This window comes from Salvia hispanica, chromosome 5, assembly GCF_023119035.1.
Source record: "Salvia hispanica cultivar TCC Black 2014 chromosome 5, UniMelb_Shisp_WGS_1.0, whole genome shotgun sequence".
NCBI classification, from domain to species: domain Eukaryota; kingdom Viridiplantae; phylum Streptophyta; class Magnoliopsida; order Lamiales; family Lamiaceae; genus Salvia; species Salvia hispanica.
This window is the reverse complement of record NC_062969.1, coordinates 26271915-26289473: the sequence shown is the minus strand read 5'-3', so window position 1 is coordinate 26289473 and position 17559 is coordinate 26271915. Positions and strand designations below refer to the sequence as shown.

The window sequence follows — 17559 nt, the reverse complement described above, 5'->3', positions numbered from 1 at the left end:
TTCTGGGGATTTTTTTCATACTTGCACAAGAAAAAATAGACTTCTTTTACAGGACTAGAGAACTTTTTTTCAATCATATTATTAGCATTATTAAATTTGACTCGATGAAAAAAACTTTATCCTGATTTCGAATTTCAATATTAGAATAGTAAAATTTGAGATCCGCACTCAACGTCCGAGGTTTTTTTGGGTTTCCAATAAATCTGTTAAACCAATCTATTTGTATATCCTTTAAAGCCTAAACAGATAGAGAATTTGAAGGAAGATCTACTCCAAATTCTCTACTTGTTTTTAGCAATAATCATCGCTCAAATCCGGTAAATTCAAAGTCCAATCTGGAATTTGCTTATAATTCTTGATTTGAGGCGCAATAATTTGAGGTTGGAGATATGAGGAGCAGGATGATACTAATAGTATCATTGATTTTAATGATTGGATTTTGGAGTGGTTTAGTCTCAGGTGAAGATGCTTATATGTACTACACATGGACTGTCACATACGGCACAGCTGCACCACTCGGTGTCCCTCAACAGGTCATTACTCTACTATTGCTTTATTGTCAAATGAACAAAAATTTAAAGACCGAACTCGAGACGGCATTACCATTCTACCACTAGGCTAATTTTCGCAAAAGAATGTGTTAATTTTCAGGTTATTCTCATCAATGACCAGTTTCCTGGTCCCAATCTTGATTGTGTGACCAATGACAACATCATCCTTACCCTCATCAACAAATTGGACCAGGACTTCCTTCTCACATGGTGAGGCTGAGGGTGTTTCTTTGGTTTTTAATTCTATGTTGTGAGGACTTATATATTTATAAATTATAAATAAATTCAGGAATGGTATCAAGCAGAGAAAGAATTCATGGCAAGACGGTGTGTTGGGAACCAACTGCCCCATCCCTCCCAACTCCACCTACACCTACAAGTTCCAAACTAAGGACCAAATCGGCAGCTACACCTACTTCCCCTCCACTCTCATGCACAGAGCCGCCGGAGGCTTCGGCGCCCTCAACATATACGCCAGGTCCGTCATCCCCGTCCCCTACCCCACCCCGGACGGAGACTTCACCCTCCTCATCGGTGACTGGTACACATCCACGCACAAGGTCAGCTTGCTTTTTCCATATCATACATCATACATCATACATCATACATCGACAAATTGGCGATCCTGACTCCTCTATAACCCATTTCAGGAGCTGCAGATGACGCTGGATTCAGGAATGCCGCTGCCTTACCCCGAAGGCATCCTCATCAACGGCCAGAATGCATCCACGTTGAGCGGCGATCCAGGGAAGACATACATGTTCCGCGTCTCCAACGTGGGGCTTGCGACGTCGATCAACTGGAGGATCCAAGGGCATCAAATGAAGGTGGTGGAGGTTGAAGGGTCACACGTCATCCAGAACACGTACGACTCGATAGACGTGCACGTGGGGCAGAGCGTGACCGCTCTAGTCACCTTGGATCAGCCTCCCATGGACTACCACATCGTCGCATCCACCATATTCACCGAGTCCCCGCTCCTCACTGCCACCGCAACATTGCATTATTCCAATTCCCAAGGCATTGTTGCGGATATGCCGCCGGGAGGAGGAGGAGGAGGCGACGTGGAGTGGTCGGTGGAGCAGGCGAGATCGTTCAGGTGGAACCTGACCGCCAACGCAGCCAGGCCAAACCCGCAGGGCTCGTTCCACTACGGGGAGATCAACACCACGAGGACTCTGTTCGTGGCCAATTCGGCGCTCCTTGTTGAGGGGAAGCAGAGGTATGCGGTGAATGGGGTGTCTTACGTCAACCCGGACACGCCGCTGAAGCTGGCGGATTACCTTAACATCAGCGGCGTGTTCAGCCTTGACGGGGCATGGAGGGGTGAGCTTGACACCGCTGTGGTGGGAACTGCCCTCCACGACTTCGTCGAGATCGTCTTCCAAAACCATGAGGATGCCATCCAGACGTGGCATCTCGATGGCTACGATTTCTGGGTTGTCGGGTAGGTTTCTAATCATCAAACTCTGTTTAGAGAGTTGCGTACTAATATGCATTGTGCAGATTCGGAGAGGGAAATTGGACGGAGAGCAGCAGGGAAGGGTACAATCTGGTCGATGCTTTCACCAGACACACAGTGCAGGTGTTGATAGAAATTCATACGTTCCATCCTAAACTCAATTGGTGATAGTATTTATTTTTGGTTTGATTTTCCAACAGGTGTATCCAAGGTATTGGAGTGCAGTGTTGGTGTCGTTGGACAACCAAGGGATGTGGAATTTGAGGTCTAGTATGTGGGGGAGGCAGTATCTAGGGCAGCAATTGTATATCAGAGTGTATGATCCGGTGCACAGTCTTTCCAATGAATACGACATGCCTACCGATGTTCTACTCTGCGGCCGCGCCCTCCCTTAAATTTCTAACTCTTCTCCAATTTGACGTCATTTTATTCACTTGTTGTAATTTTTGGTTGCCTTGTAGCCCCATGTTTTATTTCTAGCAAACACTGTATAGCTCTTTGAGCTTTCTGGAGTCACCCTTATCTTCCACTCGGCTGAGTCTCCAAAACTTGTCAAATTCAAACATTCAAACACTTAAATAATACTCCCTCCATTCCACAGTGTGTCTTTTCGACACGGAGATTAGGAAAAATTGTGTTAAAAAAAGAAATGACTCTATTATTATGGAACGTACCAAAATGACAAAATGACTCTATTATTATGGAACGGAGGAATAATACATAAAAGATTTTAAAATTTCAAGTTTGTTTAATGTATATCTATTAAATAATTAAAAATGCATCACACGTAGGACTTAGGAGACAAATACTACTATCACTCAAATTTGTTAATAACAAAATTGTCATACCCTTATTTAAGAATAAGTTTTATTCGGAAATAACTTCTGTAGTTTTCAGAATATTTCTCACTGGGGATTGTACTGACAATTCTATTAGGGCATCCATAATGGGCGGACTATACGACACCCTAAGCTCCACCCTATGCACCGCTACATCAGTATTTTATCCTCCGCTCCTTCCATCCATAATGGGGTGGACTATATCCCGCCGTAAGCCTCACCCTATAGTTTTTCTTCTATTTTATATTTAATATATATTTGCAAATCTAGAGATGTCAAGTGGGCCAGCCCAGACCCGGTATGGGCCGGCCCAAGCCCGGCCCGGTAGTGAAATAGCGCGGGCCTGGGCTTGGCTAATAGTGTAAACGGGCTCCAGTTGGGCCATTTTATAAATCCAGGACCGCCCCGAGCCCAGGACCGGCCCAAGCCCAGGCCCGACCCAACATATATTTCTTATAAAATTAGTAATATAGTGTGTTTTATGAATAATTTATGCTTAATTTTCATATTAATTTAAATATTTCAAGTGGCTGCATGTACCAAAATAATTAATTCATCCTCACACATAAGTCATAATGTTGTACATATTTCTATGTAGACTATTCGAAATTAATTCCTATATTAATATTGCATATATGCTCTTCTCATTATTCTCAAGAATCTCAACATAAGTATGTAACTATAATGTGAAGTGATAGTTATAATAAAGGGGATTTTGAACTAATTGACTAATGTAATAGCTATATTAAAGGAGATAATTCCTAGAAATCTTGTGAATTGTGATCGTGTCATTAGTTGTTAATTAATGTTTCTTTATAAGATAATACTTTCATAATTGAAAAATGTTTTGGAGACATAATGTCTAAGACATAATGAGGTTAAAGTAATAATTTTATTTTACATTTAATTCTAAATTAAATTTAAATTTTGTACATGTACTTTGTTGCCCCTGCATTTATATATGGAAGTAGTATTAATTAAGATCTTGATAAGGTTAATTTGATTATTTGTAAAATAATGAGTTCTTAACTAAATTTACTGTATGAAGAAAAATTAAATTATATTTCAAAATATTAATAACTTTAAATTATTATTTTTTTACATCATTGTTAATGCTAGTATTGACCATAATTAATATTTACTTTTCTTTATTAAATATTGAAATTTTACTATATCATGTAGCAACAAATTTGGAGTATGCAATTTTGATTTTAAAATTATTTGAGATGCAGTTTTGATTTTAATACTAATTGAGTACGTAATTTTGATTTTAAAATTTTTAAAATTTTAATTTTAATTCTTTACATTTCATTTTTACTATTATTTCTGGAATTACAACTCAACAAAAAAAAAAAATCACATGTTCATAACTAATACTCCTATATTTAACATTTTAAAGCTATATATTTAAAATATTCTCATTTTCTTATATTAAAATTACTAACTAAAAAAGGATATTATTAATGGAGCTTACGATTCTTAATTTTCTTAATTCTTAATATAATTAGTTGATGTACGATATATTAAATAATCTAAAATGAGAAAAGTTGATTCATCCAATTATTTTCGTATTAAAAAATACAATAATTTTTTATTTTTGAAATATTATAATGTTAATTTTCTAAGCATAATTTTATAGAGTCGAAGTCTAACTAGTACTTGTCAATCAAATTATAAAAAGAATATTACATGTGATAAAAGTTAAGAAAATTAATACAAAAATACAAAAAGTAACGCAAATAAATGATTCATCATAATAACTACTATTATTTAATCATATAATTCAAATTTGAATAAGAAATTTAACAAAAAAAATAATAAAATTAACCGGCTATGAAAGTATAACATAAATAACTCATAATTAAATTATCAACCGGTGAGATAAAAATTTATTTGAAAAAATAATAATATATGAAGTTATCAAATTATTTTATTATTAAATAATAATTTAGTATGCATTATAATAACTAATTTATAATCTGAATTCATGATTTTTAAATAAATAATATAGTATAAAACTAACATGAAAAAAATGACATGTAAACATATAAAAAGTTTTGAGCATGATTGTAGCTTATCTGTAATCAAATCAATAAATATGCATTTAGATAAAGATATTTAATTTGATTTAATATTCTTTAATTAGATTTGTATCCATTTAATATGATATTGGGTAAAGTAGTCATTATAAAAAATATATCTATGTCAAAATGTCATAAGGATATTATGTCTTAGAGACATTATGTCTCTAAATCACTACTCTTCATGATTTTAGTGATTGCCTAGTTGTTAATTAATTTTTCTTTACAAAAAATTATTTCCATAATTTTAGTGATGGGTTGTTAGCTAATTTTTCTCAATAAAAATAGTGGATCAATCCATACTCCTAGAGTTAATCAACATCTCCATAATTATAGTGATTGATTTATCTCTTTATAAAATAGTGGATTCTAGAATAAAAAATATTTGCATTAATATAGAGATTCATTGTTCCATGATTATAGTGATAGTTAAATTTTTTATACATATTATTGTTCGTGATTTTAGTAGACCTTTCTTAATTCTTAGTTACTGATTTTGTGGGATTATATAAAACTAATTATGAGTGTGTTAATTATAGACAATATCTAATTATGGATGTGGGAATTATATATAACAATATAGGGGAGCGTTATATTGCTAACTCAATGCTTAATTGTTAACTACAATTCAATAATAGCCATTAGATATTCAAATTAAAGGCCTAGATCATTAACCACAAAATGTCAATACGATCAACAAAAAACGTCAATAAGGCTATATGATTAATTCCAATAAAAATCAATAGGGGTATTAATGTCAAGTTAGTTATAACTAACTTTTAAAAGAAATTCCAAAACTTTAAATTCATATAACATATATCAAATTAAAGATAATTTTATAAGGATTCCAACGATATATTACATGCATATGTTCCGACGTCAAAATTTGAAAAAAAAATCTAGAATTTTCGTATTTTTTGTACACAGGCTAATGTCAATACAGCTAAGATAATATGTCAATATAAAGCATATACAATGTCAATCCTAAATTTGTGTTGACATTCTCAAAGCATTGTGTTGATATTTTCGAAACACTATATTGACATTTTCATCCAAAACCCTAATTTGGCGTTTTTTTTTTATTTTTTTCGATTTAATTAATAAAAACGAAAATTACACGTGGCAAATTGTAGACCACACGTTTTTTAAAATCATGTGGCCTTAAATTAGTTGTAGTTAGCAATTAAATGATGAGTTAGCAATTGATCACTCCCCTAACACTATAATATATTTATATGTAGGGGAGTGTTATATTGCTAACTCAATGCTTAATTGCTAACTATAACTCAATAATAGCCATTAGATATTCAAATTAAAGGCCTAGATCATCAACCACAAAATGTCAATATGATAAAATAAAAACGTCAATAAGGCTATATGATTAATTCCAATAAAAATCAATAGGGGTATTAATGTCAAGTTAGTTATAACTAACTTTTAAAAGAAATCCCAAAACTTTAAATTCATATAACACATATCAAATTAAAGATAATTTTATAAGGATTCCAACGATATGCTACATGCATATGTTCCGACGTCAAAATTTGAAAAAAAATTAAATTTTTTTTTGAATTTTCGTATTTTTGACGAACAGATTTATGTCAATACACCTTACATAATATGTCAATAGTACGCTTGTAAAATGTTAATATGAAATTGTATTGACATTATTATGTCTTCGTGTTGATGTATTTCATACACTGTATTGACATTATATTTCTAAATCCTAAATTTGATAATTGCTATTATCTTTTTAATATTAAAAAATGAAAAACAAAATTACACATGGCAAATTGTAGACCACAAGATTTCTAAAATCTTATGATTTTAAATTAGTTGTAGTTAGCAACTAAGGGATGAGTTAGCAATTGATCATTTCCCTTTATATGTATATGCATATCAATTGTCATATTATTGTTCCATGATTGTAGTGATAATTATTTAAATGTTATATTTCTATATATGTGATATACGCATATGTATATTATATATATGTAGTTAAATGGTTCCATCACTCCATGAGTGTAGTGATAATTAATTAATACTAGTATATATGCATATATATATATATATATATATATATATATATATATATATATATATATATATATATATATATATATATTAAGAGATGTGATCATATCATAACTCATATTTATGGTGATAACCTAATAATCCTCATTTTATGGACGAAAAATATCATTTTATGGAACAGAATATCATTTTATGGAATAAAAGTATCATTTTATGCATGTTGAAAAAATATAATTTTATCGTGTATAAATATCATTTTTAGTAAAAATGATACTTTTGACCCATAAAATGATAGGGTTATTAGGTTATCACATAAATATGAGTTATGATAGATCGCACCCCTGTATATTAATAAGATCATCTCTAATTATAGTCTTAATTTCAATTAATCATTTATCCGTTTCATATTTCCTTCTCTCCTCCCAATATTCCATTTTCAATTAAAATTTCCATGATTTTAGTCGTTCACTATTAATAGATATAATTACTTAGTTTCAATTAATCTTGATATGATTTAGCCGCTTCATATTTTTTTCTCTCCTCCCAATATTCCATTTTCAATTAAAATTTCCATGATTTTAGTCATTCCTATAACTATTAATAGATATAATTACTTAGTTGTTCCCCTATAATATTATAGGTAAAGAAGGCAGAGAGACGATAATTAGCGATGAGAGTCTCTTCTTCTTCCAAGAATTCAACAACTATTTTATTCACTTCTCATATTCTCCTATAAATATAGGTTAATGACTTTCTGCATGTTCATCTCTTCCTTCATACTCTATCTTGTTCTCTAAGTTCTATTCTGATAACTCCATTGGATTTAATTGTTGTGACCTGTGGTGTCCAAACAATTCGATATTGGTCGTTCTTGGATCACTATTCGATTGTTGTAGAGGAGGAAACGAGTCTATTGTCGTCACCATGTTTTGTTGGTAAGATTTAGTTTTGTTTTGTATTAGTTGCTTTCAAAATAATACTTAGTTTATTGTTTGTAATTATTCTTTTCATAGTTTCTTCTTATTTTAATTAATCTCATTGTTAATATTTGTTGTAGAGGAGCGTGTCTGTTGTTGCTGAATTGAATCGCCGACCAAGATCTTCACAATCTAATGTCGGTTAGATTTACTTTTATCATCAGTTAGTTGCTTTATTGATTAGAACTTGGTTTGTTGTTTACAATTTTTGTTTCAAGATGAAAAGATTTTTGGAAAAACCTAGTAATTCATCTTTTAAAATACCACAACAGCGTAGCTTGTCTTGCCATCTTTAGAGTCTATGGTACAACCTGAAACCATAGAAGAAGAAGAGAATGATGAACAAGAACCCATTGCAGCAGTAGCAGATACCCATTGCAGCAGTAGCAGATCCAGATCCCGAAAATGGTGGGGGCGAAAATTTAATATTAAAATATTTAATATTTAATTTATTAATATTTTTAATAATTAAATAAATAATATTGTATTATTATTTAAGTAGCACTAGCTTCGTTAATAAAATATAAACATGAATTAACTTGCAAATATGTATTACTCATTTAAAAATATAAAACTATTGTAAATATTATATACATTCAAAATCCTAGTAAATATTACTCCATCCGTCCCTGAAAATTTGTTACCTATTTCCTTTTTTCATCTGTCCCTAAAAAATTTTCACTTTTCACTTTTACCATTTTTTGTAGTGAATCTTACATTTCACTAACTCATTCACACTCGCACATTTTATTATAAAACTAATATATAAAAGTAAGACTCACATATCACAAACTTTTTCAACCCATTTTCTATTACATTTCTTAAAATTCGTGCGGATCAAATGGTGACGAATAATAAGGGACGGAGGGAGTATATACAAAAGTGATATAAGTAGAGCAGTAAATAGATCTCAAAAATATTTAAATGTTTATTTTGTTACATAGAGAATAATAAAGATGCATGGATCACAAATTATAAGTACTTTAGGACAAATATAAAGTATGCTCTTAATGCATGGATCACAAATTATAAGTATTTTTAACACAAGATTAAAAATAATTTTAACTAAAGAACAAATATAACAACCTAATATAGGCAAATTAGTAAAAGTTTAGATTTTATAAAGTATTTAAAGATATTATTTTGATGATAAGAAACAAATATGAATAGATTTTATAAATTATTTAAATAAATATGAATAGATTTTATAAAGTATTTAAAGGTATTATTTTGATGATAAGAAAGAAATATGAATTGATAAACTAAAAGAGTAAAAAATGAAAGAAATATGCTCTTGTTGAGGATTGATCCTTAGACCTCTTAGAAAAAAATCAACACACAAACCATTAGACTACTCCATTTTATATCTCATTTATTGAAAACAAAGTATATTTCTACACTCCACGGAGGACGCTGATATACTATTTTCGGCTCGATTCAAGGGAAAGTTTAGGCTCTCCGAACGGCCGGGAAGGGGGCCCCCTCTTCCCCCCCCGAAATCCGCCACTGCATTGCATGATCTCAAACTTCTTCTACTTGTGCTAAAAAACCACCTATTAGATCTAAGACTAGTAAGAGCATCCACAATGGCTTTAGGCTAGCCACAGGCTAGCCACTCTCTCTCCCTGCCACGTCATCAGCACTAAAAATCCACCTGCCACATCATCATTTTAATCAAATAGGTTAGCCACAGGCTAGCCGCAATAAAAATAATTCAAAAACAACTATATTTACGGAGACAAATTACGGAATTAAATTTACAAGACATATACGGGTGATAAAGCAAAGTGCATGATATGCAAAAAAGATTTCTCCTTTAATCTTAATATTGGTACGGGTACTCTAACTAGACATCTAAATAATTGACACAATAATTGGGAGGAAAATGATTTGTTAGACGATAGTCGACAACAAATTTTAGATGTTTATAGTGGCACCGTTGCAAATCATGCTTATAAACAAGATGAGGTGAGAGTTGAATTGGCTAAATTGATTATAGGAGCTGAACTCCCATTTAGATTGGTTGAAAATCACTATTTCTCAAATTTAATGAAAAAAGCTCAATCTCGTTACAAAAATGTTTCTCGAAACACTTGTTATAAAGATAGCTATAAACTGTATGAAAATGAAATTATTGGTTTGAAAAATTTGTTTTCTAAATTAACTTCGAAAATTTCATTAACTACGGACTTATGGCTTGGGAGACAAGGCTTGCATTATTTATGTGTTACGGCTCATTGGATAAATGAAAATTTCATGTTAGAAAAAAGAATAATTGAATTTTCATCACTTGAGCATCCACATGATGGGGCTATCTATATATCAAGCTATTACGTCTTCTTTAAATTATTGGGAAATAAGTGATAAGATCATGTCTATTACAATGGATAATGCTGCAAATAATGGCAAAGCTATAGACTTTTTCAAAAAAAATTTGAAGCCATGTTTTGATGCAAAAATTTTCCATGTTCGTTGTATTTGTCATATCTTACATCTTTGTGTATGTGATGGAATGAAAAGTGTTAGACCTCATATAGATCTTATAAGAGATTGTTTGCTTTATATTATATCATCATGATTAGATTGCAAAAATATAGGAGAATGGTGAGAAATGCAAAAATGAAATTCAAACTTCCTTATATTGATGTAAAACCTAGATGGTCTTCAACTTATAAAATGCTCATGGAAGAAAAACCTTATTCTTCAATAATAATACATTATTTTGAAGAAGAAAAGAATTCTAGTGTTATTGCCATTAGTGAGAAGAATTGGGAGATTGTTGATATATTGGTTCCTCTTTTGCAAACATTTAACAATATGACTAATATCATGTCCAATTCTTACTATCCTACTTCTAACATTATGTTGCGTGATATGGTTAATATTGTTAAATTATTTGATGAACATAGATATATTGAAAATGTGAGAGAAATTATTGCAAAAATGGAGACTAATGCAAAAAGGATGGTTGTGAAGTTTATCTTGAAGAATATTACTTGTGTCTTGGTATTGAAAATCCATTATCGAATGAAGAACTAGAAGATTTTTTAAATTTTCTTGTTAGTTCATATACGTCTACTTTCAAAGATACATTGTCAACTACTATGCCATCATCTAGTAGTAAGACTAACAACCATAGTTCTTCCTCTAGTTATGCACTTCTAGATAAAATAAAAAAGATGAAGAATGATGCTAGTACAAAATCAACAAATGAACTTAAACATTATTTAAGTTTAGATTTGGTGGAAAATTCAGATGATTTTGATATTTTGCATTGGTGGAAAATGGAACAAAAGTATCCAATTTTATCCATAATTGCACGTGATCTACTAACATGTCAAATGTCAAGTGTAGCATCCGAAAGTGCTTTTAGTGCAGGTGCAAGGACGGTGACTGATAGAAGAACTCGATTGACTCCAAAGTCCATCAAATTTTGCATGCTCTTGAAGAATTGTTTGGATGAAGAATTTCGAATGAACAAATTGCAGAGGTTGGAAAGATATAAAATCAAGGAAATGGCGGAAGAAGATGATGATGGCGAACCGGATATAGTGTTTAATGATGAAGATCAAGAGCCGGATATAGAGAGATTTTATTTTCCGATTACAGATTATCACTATTCAAGTTCTCAAGAGCCCAATTTCACTTATGATTTGCAAAATTATCCGGATTAGCCAAGTTTTATGAATTTGTGTTTTTTGATATGAAATTATGAAGACATTTTGTTGTTTTTTGGTTATGAAATTATGAAGACATCATTTGTTTTTGGATATGAAAGTATGAATTCATCATTTGTTTTTCATGCATGCTGAAAAAATGTAAATTAGCCCGGCCCAACCCAGCCCGGCCCACTTGCTAACTGGGCTCGGGCTGGGCTAGGCCCATCCATGTCAACTAAGACCCAGGCCCGGCCCAGCCCGTTCCAGATGTGGGCCTTGGTCGGGCTGGGCCCAAATGTCACCGGTCCTCACCGGGTCCGGCCCGGGGCTGGGCCGGCCCGGCCCACTTGACACCTCTAGGCAAATCCTACATTTACTTAATTTTTTAAAAAAAGTTACAAAATTAGAAATAAAAAAAGTGCACTGCATATAAAAAGAGGCTAGTCTAGTAATCTCAGCATGCGGCTGAGGCCATCGATCATCCGCTGGAGGGACGCGATTTGAGCCGGGTTGGTCGCCTGCATGAGGGCGTTGTGCGTGTCCAACAACGTCCTATAGTCGGAGGAGGCCACCAAGTCCGTGTAGGCATGTGCTGCATCCGAAGTCGGGGCCGTGGTCGCGCTTGGGGTCTGGTCAGGCGGCGCCGCAGCGGAGGAGGTTGCCTTGCCTTGCCCTTGGCAGCCTTGATGCCAGGGGGACGTCGGGTGGACATCGGTGTGCCGGAACTCTTATCCTCGAACACCAGATAGTTGAGGTCCATTGAAGCTGAGCCGCTGTCGCTGCTGGTATAATCACCGATAAGGGTTCCCTTCGCCGTCATCGATTGGGGAAGCACACCTCCAACAAACTTCTGCTTCTCCTTCAACAGCATCCAGGACTGGTAGTGCTTGAAATCGCCATACAATGACGTGTACGATTGCACCGCTTTGTCGCGCACATCCGCGAGACTCTCGCTGCTGCCCTGCTCCCTCTCACATTTCTCGTACTCCCCCGAGAACAAATTGACCTGCTTCTTTATTTGATCCCAGTGCTTGCGGAGCTGCTCCCTATGGTGCTTGAAAGCGGTCGGCGGTTTGAACTCGTTATATTTTTCGGTGATGCGCTCCCAATACGCAGTAACCTTCTGGTTGTTGGCGAACACCGGATCCTCTGAAATATCAATCCAACATGTCAACAAGACGATGGAATCTTCCACCTGGTAGTTCGTCCTTCCCGGGGCGAACTCTTCATTAAACGCCGTTTGCGGCAACTTCTGGGCTCTTGCCTTGGTCCGCTTCTTCTTGGCGGCGGCGGAGGGAGCAGCGGCGGCGGAGTCGCGGCCACGTGACGGGGCGGGTGTGCGGGTTGGAGAAAGCTCCTTGTCTGACAGCCCGTACGAGTCCGTGCTGAAATCGGGATCGTACTGGGTGGTGTCGAAGGGCCGGTATTCACCGGGCTTTGTACCCGGCCACCGTGCACCACCGAACATCGGACTATCCGGATTTGGGTAATCGGGATTATTTTGTTTGAAATGTTGAAAATAGAGTGTGAAAGGAAAGGAAATGGAGTGTGAACGGAGTGAAAATGAAGTGAAAAATGAGATGTATATATAGTGTGTGAAAATTAAATAAAATTTAAAAAAAAAAACCGAAAAACGCGTCGCATCGTCCGCATCTCCCACAGTAGCGGACGGTGCGACGGACGAAGGGGCGGAGGACTCGCATCGTCCGCGGAAGATGGATCAGGCGCGGACGCTGCTATAAGCCATCGTCCGCGACGCCACAGTGGCAGACGATGCATCGTCCGCCCAAATGTGGATGGCCTTATGTACTTAAAAGGTTAATGTTGTGGCAACTAACAACTGACGAACAATTCTTAAAATTACTGATCAGTTTATAAGAAACCAATATAACGATAAAACTATTTGAACACGAAGGATCAATTTGATACTCGTGTTTTTTTTTTTTGGTGGTGCGTTTGCCGGGGGTATAACCAATGATGAACTACATGTTGTTGTTGTTCAGTTAAAAAAACATTAATATAAAATAGGCCAAGAAATTACAGCTCCGAGCTCAATATAGAACCCAAAAATCCATGGCAAATAAAATTGCATAATCATCAATTTTTCCCACATCGGATTCTAACAAATTTGTGTAGCTCGTTATATAACCCAACACACCGCTACAAAATCTGATAAAATTGTATGTAGAGAATATTAGAATGGCTCCTGCCCAAGGATGACGGGCATAAATTGAAAAATAGACTAAATTTTTTTTATATATTTTCCTTTAATTTTGGGATACAATTATTTTTCAAATTTACAAATTTATCTTCTCATAATCAAGAACTCTTTATACGTTTTTTTAAAGGTTAATTCTCTATATCGATTAAGATTGAATTCTTTCCACATATTGGATATGTATAAAAATAAGCCTATAAGCTTTCTTTTTTGAGGAAATTTTGTTAGTATATCTTTCCTTTGTTTTGATGATACTATTAATTTTCAAATTTAGAAATTTATCTCTTAGTCAAGAACTCTCGTATATTATTTTTCAAATTGAATTCTTTCCACATGCATATTGGATACGCATAATCTTTCTTTGTTGATGAAAATTTGTTATTTTCTTTCCTTAAATTTTGGTGATAATACTATTATTTTTCAAATTTACAAATTTATTTATTAATTGAGAACTCTCGTGTATTTTTTTCAAGGTAATTCTCTATATATATAATTTGTTAAGATTGAATTCTTTCTACATTTTAGAAATGCATAACCTTTCTTTGTTGAGGAAAAAGGCACCATACTTTTTTTTTAATGGAAAAGTAAACATAAACTTAGAAGTCGCGCCACAGTAGACTCGAATGCGTGATTTTTGGTCACGAACATTAACCACTCTACTAATTATTCAACACACGCACACAAAAGCACCATATTTTATGTTGTGATTTGGGAATAACATAAGTTGCCTTCATAAATTCAATGGAGTATTTTCGTGGAATTTATATTTCATATGGTCTACTATAATCAGAAAAAGGTGAAAACAGCTAATATTTGTAATAAATCTAAAAACGACAAATCCATGGGTTTATATATATACTTCCTCCATTTCCTAAAAATATAAATTTTAGAAGGGCATGGGTTTTAACGTAAAATTGTTAAACTGGTAAAGTAAGAGAAAAAGAAAGAGAACAAATGGGTAAAGTAAGAGAAAGAAAGAGAAAAAATAGGTAAAGTAAGAAAGAGAAAGAAAAAAAAAATATGAAATAGTGCTAGTAAATTGTGAAGTCTATTTCTTAATATGAAAAGTTTCTGATTTTAGGACACAACTAAAAATGAAAGAATATCTATTTTTAGGAAATGGCTAGAAAATCATCACCTCAAATAACTACTCCATAGGTAGTCCCAAACGTTTTAAATCAACATGGATTTGCCTTATAAAAGAATGAGTAAAAGAATTAGTGAAATATGGATATTATTTTTATATTTACGTTTAATAAATTGCTAATTTAACAAATTGGTTAAGTGTAGAATTCACTTACCAAAAATAGAAAAAAAAGTAAACGGATCTTTTATTGGCGAACATCTCAAAATGACAAAATGTATCCTTCATTCATAAACAGAGAGAGTGATAATTAAAATTTTAAACATGGAAAATTATTGCCAATTGAAACATAAATAAATTGATCAAATTAGTTGTCGGAATGATATCAACTGATTTAAGTACCCATTAAATAAATCCAAGAAAATGTAAAGACTAAAAGCTTTAGCAATGCAATCGCAAAGCGACTGGGCTCGGCGGGTGCGCCACGAGAGGCTCTCCTATTGCAGCGCCCGAGAGCCGCGACTCCCATTAATTTATTATTATTATTTTTTTTAATATTTTCAAAAAAAATTTAATAAAATACCTAATTATACTCTTCTTTTTAATCTCACACACATTTTACCCCATTCTCTTCAATTTGTTTACAATTTTCGAAAAATGCAAGGCGGAGACGATAATTCCCCCGACTATGAAGAAGCGGTGGATTCTGAAGACGCCACCGAGTAGACGGCGGTGGCAGTGTTTTTAAACAATTTTCGTTGTATAATTTTACCCCGTTCTATAATACAACGAAGATTTGGTTTTCATTTTTGTTTTTATTAAATTATGCATTTTTTATAATTATTATAGTTCAATAATTTTTATTGTAGTTGGATTAAAATATACATAAAATGAAAAAATAAATTATTTGATAGTTTGGGCATATCCACCATAGTGTAAAACAAGTTTTTTGGTGGGCCGACCAACTATAGTGGATACTCTAATTCCACTAACTGTAGTGTCGTCCTTTGGCCTTTCCTATCTCACGTAAAAATATAAATAAATAAAATAAACTTGAGTGAGGTGGTAACTGCATTTACTTGTGATCAATGGAAACTCACATTTATCCAATGCAAATGGAAAAGAATAAATTAGCATTTTTTTTTCTTTGAGAATAACACACTTGAATTTGGGTGGCTATGTTTAATTAGGAGCCGCCTTCTGCGTTTTTAATTTATGTCTAAATAGCATCCTCTTCTCTTCTAGTACCTATTTACTATAGTATTTTATATTCTGTTGGTTTCCTATGCTCTTAAACTTATTGCAACTGACAACGACCTTCTTTATTCTCTTGCAAAATTAAATTTTCCCCCTATTTAGGCTTCAAATTATTGAATACAACGTTGGGACAACAAATGAAAATTAAATACCGCTCACCCACTATCATTATGATTGATATTTTCTTATTACGTTACTAAACTATCCCGGCGAACACTTAATATTTTAGCCTTATGTTTTTCCAACGATAAGGATCGTTACTGATTATCATTTGAGGATACAAGAAATACTATAATTTGAGACAAATATAATACTACTAGAACGCTCTCACGGTGATCTTATGTCATACACCTAGTAATTTGACTTTACACACATAATTGAATCGATCTTCTGTGACTTGAAGCGTGACATACTATATTGAAGTACTAAACATTTACGAAAATTTGACATTATGTAGAGTAAAATAAAGTTAAACTAAAAGAGATATGGATGGGCATCACAGCTTATGTTGCCTAAAAAGTAAAAGTGATGATAAGTGAAAAAATCAATTACAGTAGGCCAGTAGGAGTATGTTTATTTGAAAAAAGTAGGAGGAGTGGAAATAGCAAGATGAGGAAAAGCAAAGGAGTCTCCAGCAACAAAAGCAGTGTCTCCAGTGTCCAGCTGCCACGTGTGCCCGGTAGCAGCAAACGGCCAACTCGGCCTTCCAAGCCCATCACCAAACCCAGCCAGCGCAAACGGCATAGCGGCGGCAGCAGGAAGATGGCGGAAGTCGCGATGAGAGAAAACGGGAGTGGGAGCGTAGGCGGAGGTGCGAGAGCGCTTGCGGGTGCCGCCGCCGACGGGGATGTCGCGGAGGGTGCCGCCGCGAGTCCAGTAGCGGCGGCAGGCCTTGCAGAAGTGGCGCGGCTGCGAGAAGTTGTAGTTGTTGTAGTAGCAGAACTTGGTGTTTGTGGAGTCGCAGCGCGGGCAAGCCAGCTGCTCCGCCTCCTGCTCTGACTTCGTCCCCTTCTTCTCGCTTGCGCCTGTCCCTGTCCCTGTCGCCATCTCAAACCAGGAATATAAGTTAAATATGTATGCAACTCTAAATCTGGATTCAGATTTTATTGTGTCAAGAGCAGCTTTTGCAGAGGTTTTTGTTAAGCACAAAACATATTTGCAGAATACGCGTTTCTGCATACATATATATACATGAACCAACAAATTACTTCAAAACACGTGTAGCATTATAAATTTATAATCAATCTACAAATATTTCTGCTTTATATATATATATTTTAGCTCTAAATATAAATATAATAGAATGACATTATGCAACGGTCCTATAAAAAACGTAAACACTATATAGCTGATGCATGAAGTAAGTTTTAGCATTATTGTCTCCAAAATTACTTTCT

The 17559-nt window shown here is 34.1% G+C and overlaps 2 protein-coding genes and 1 pseudogene across 2 annotated transcripts; 2 read left to right on the top strand and 1 right to left on the bottom strand.

The window, feature by feature from the left end:
* The first annotated feature begins 279 nt into the window (after positions 1-279).
* On the top strand, positions 280-2579 carry LOC125188905 (L-ascorbate oxidase homolog). The gene is made up of 6 exons (XM_048086001.1): positions 280-533; positions 652-761; positions 841-1111; positions 1202-1998; positions 2058-2136; positions 2214-2579. The coding sequence occupies exons 1-6, from the start codon at positions 390-392 to the stop codon at positions 2406-2408; spliced, it is 1596 nt and encodes a 531-aa protein (XP_047941958.1). The 5' UTR covers positions 280-389; the 3' UTR covers positions 2409-2579.
* An 11164-nt stretch (positions 2580-13743) lies between these two features.
* LOC125191492 lies at positions 13744-13855 on the top strand (annotated as a pseudogene).
* Positions 13856-16616: 2761 nt separating this feature from the next.
* On the bottom strand, positions 16617-17358 carry LOC125191250 (dof zinc finger protein DOF3.4-like). Its single transcript, XM_048088765.1, has one exon. The coding sequence runs from the start codon at positions 17339-17341 to the stop codon at positions 16736-16738; it is 606 nt and encodes a 201-aa protein (XP_047944722.1). The 5' UTR covers positions 17342-17358; the 3' UTR covers positions 16617-16735.
* Between the last annotated feature and the right edge of the window lie 201 nt (positions 17359-17559).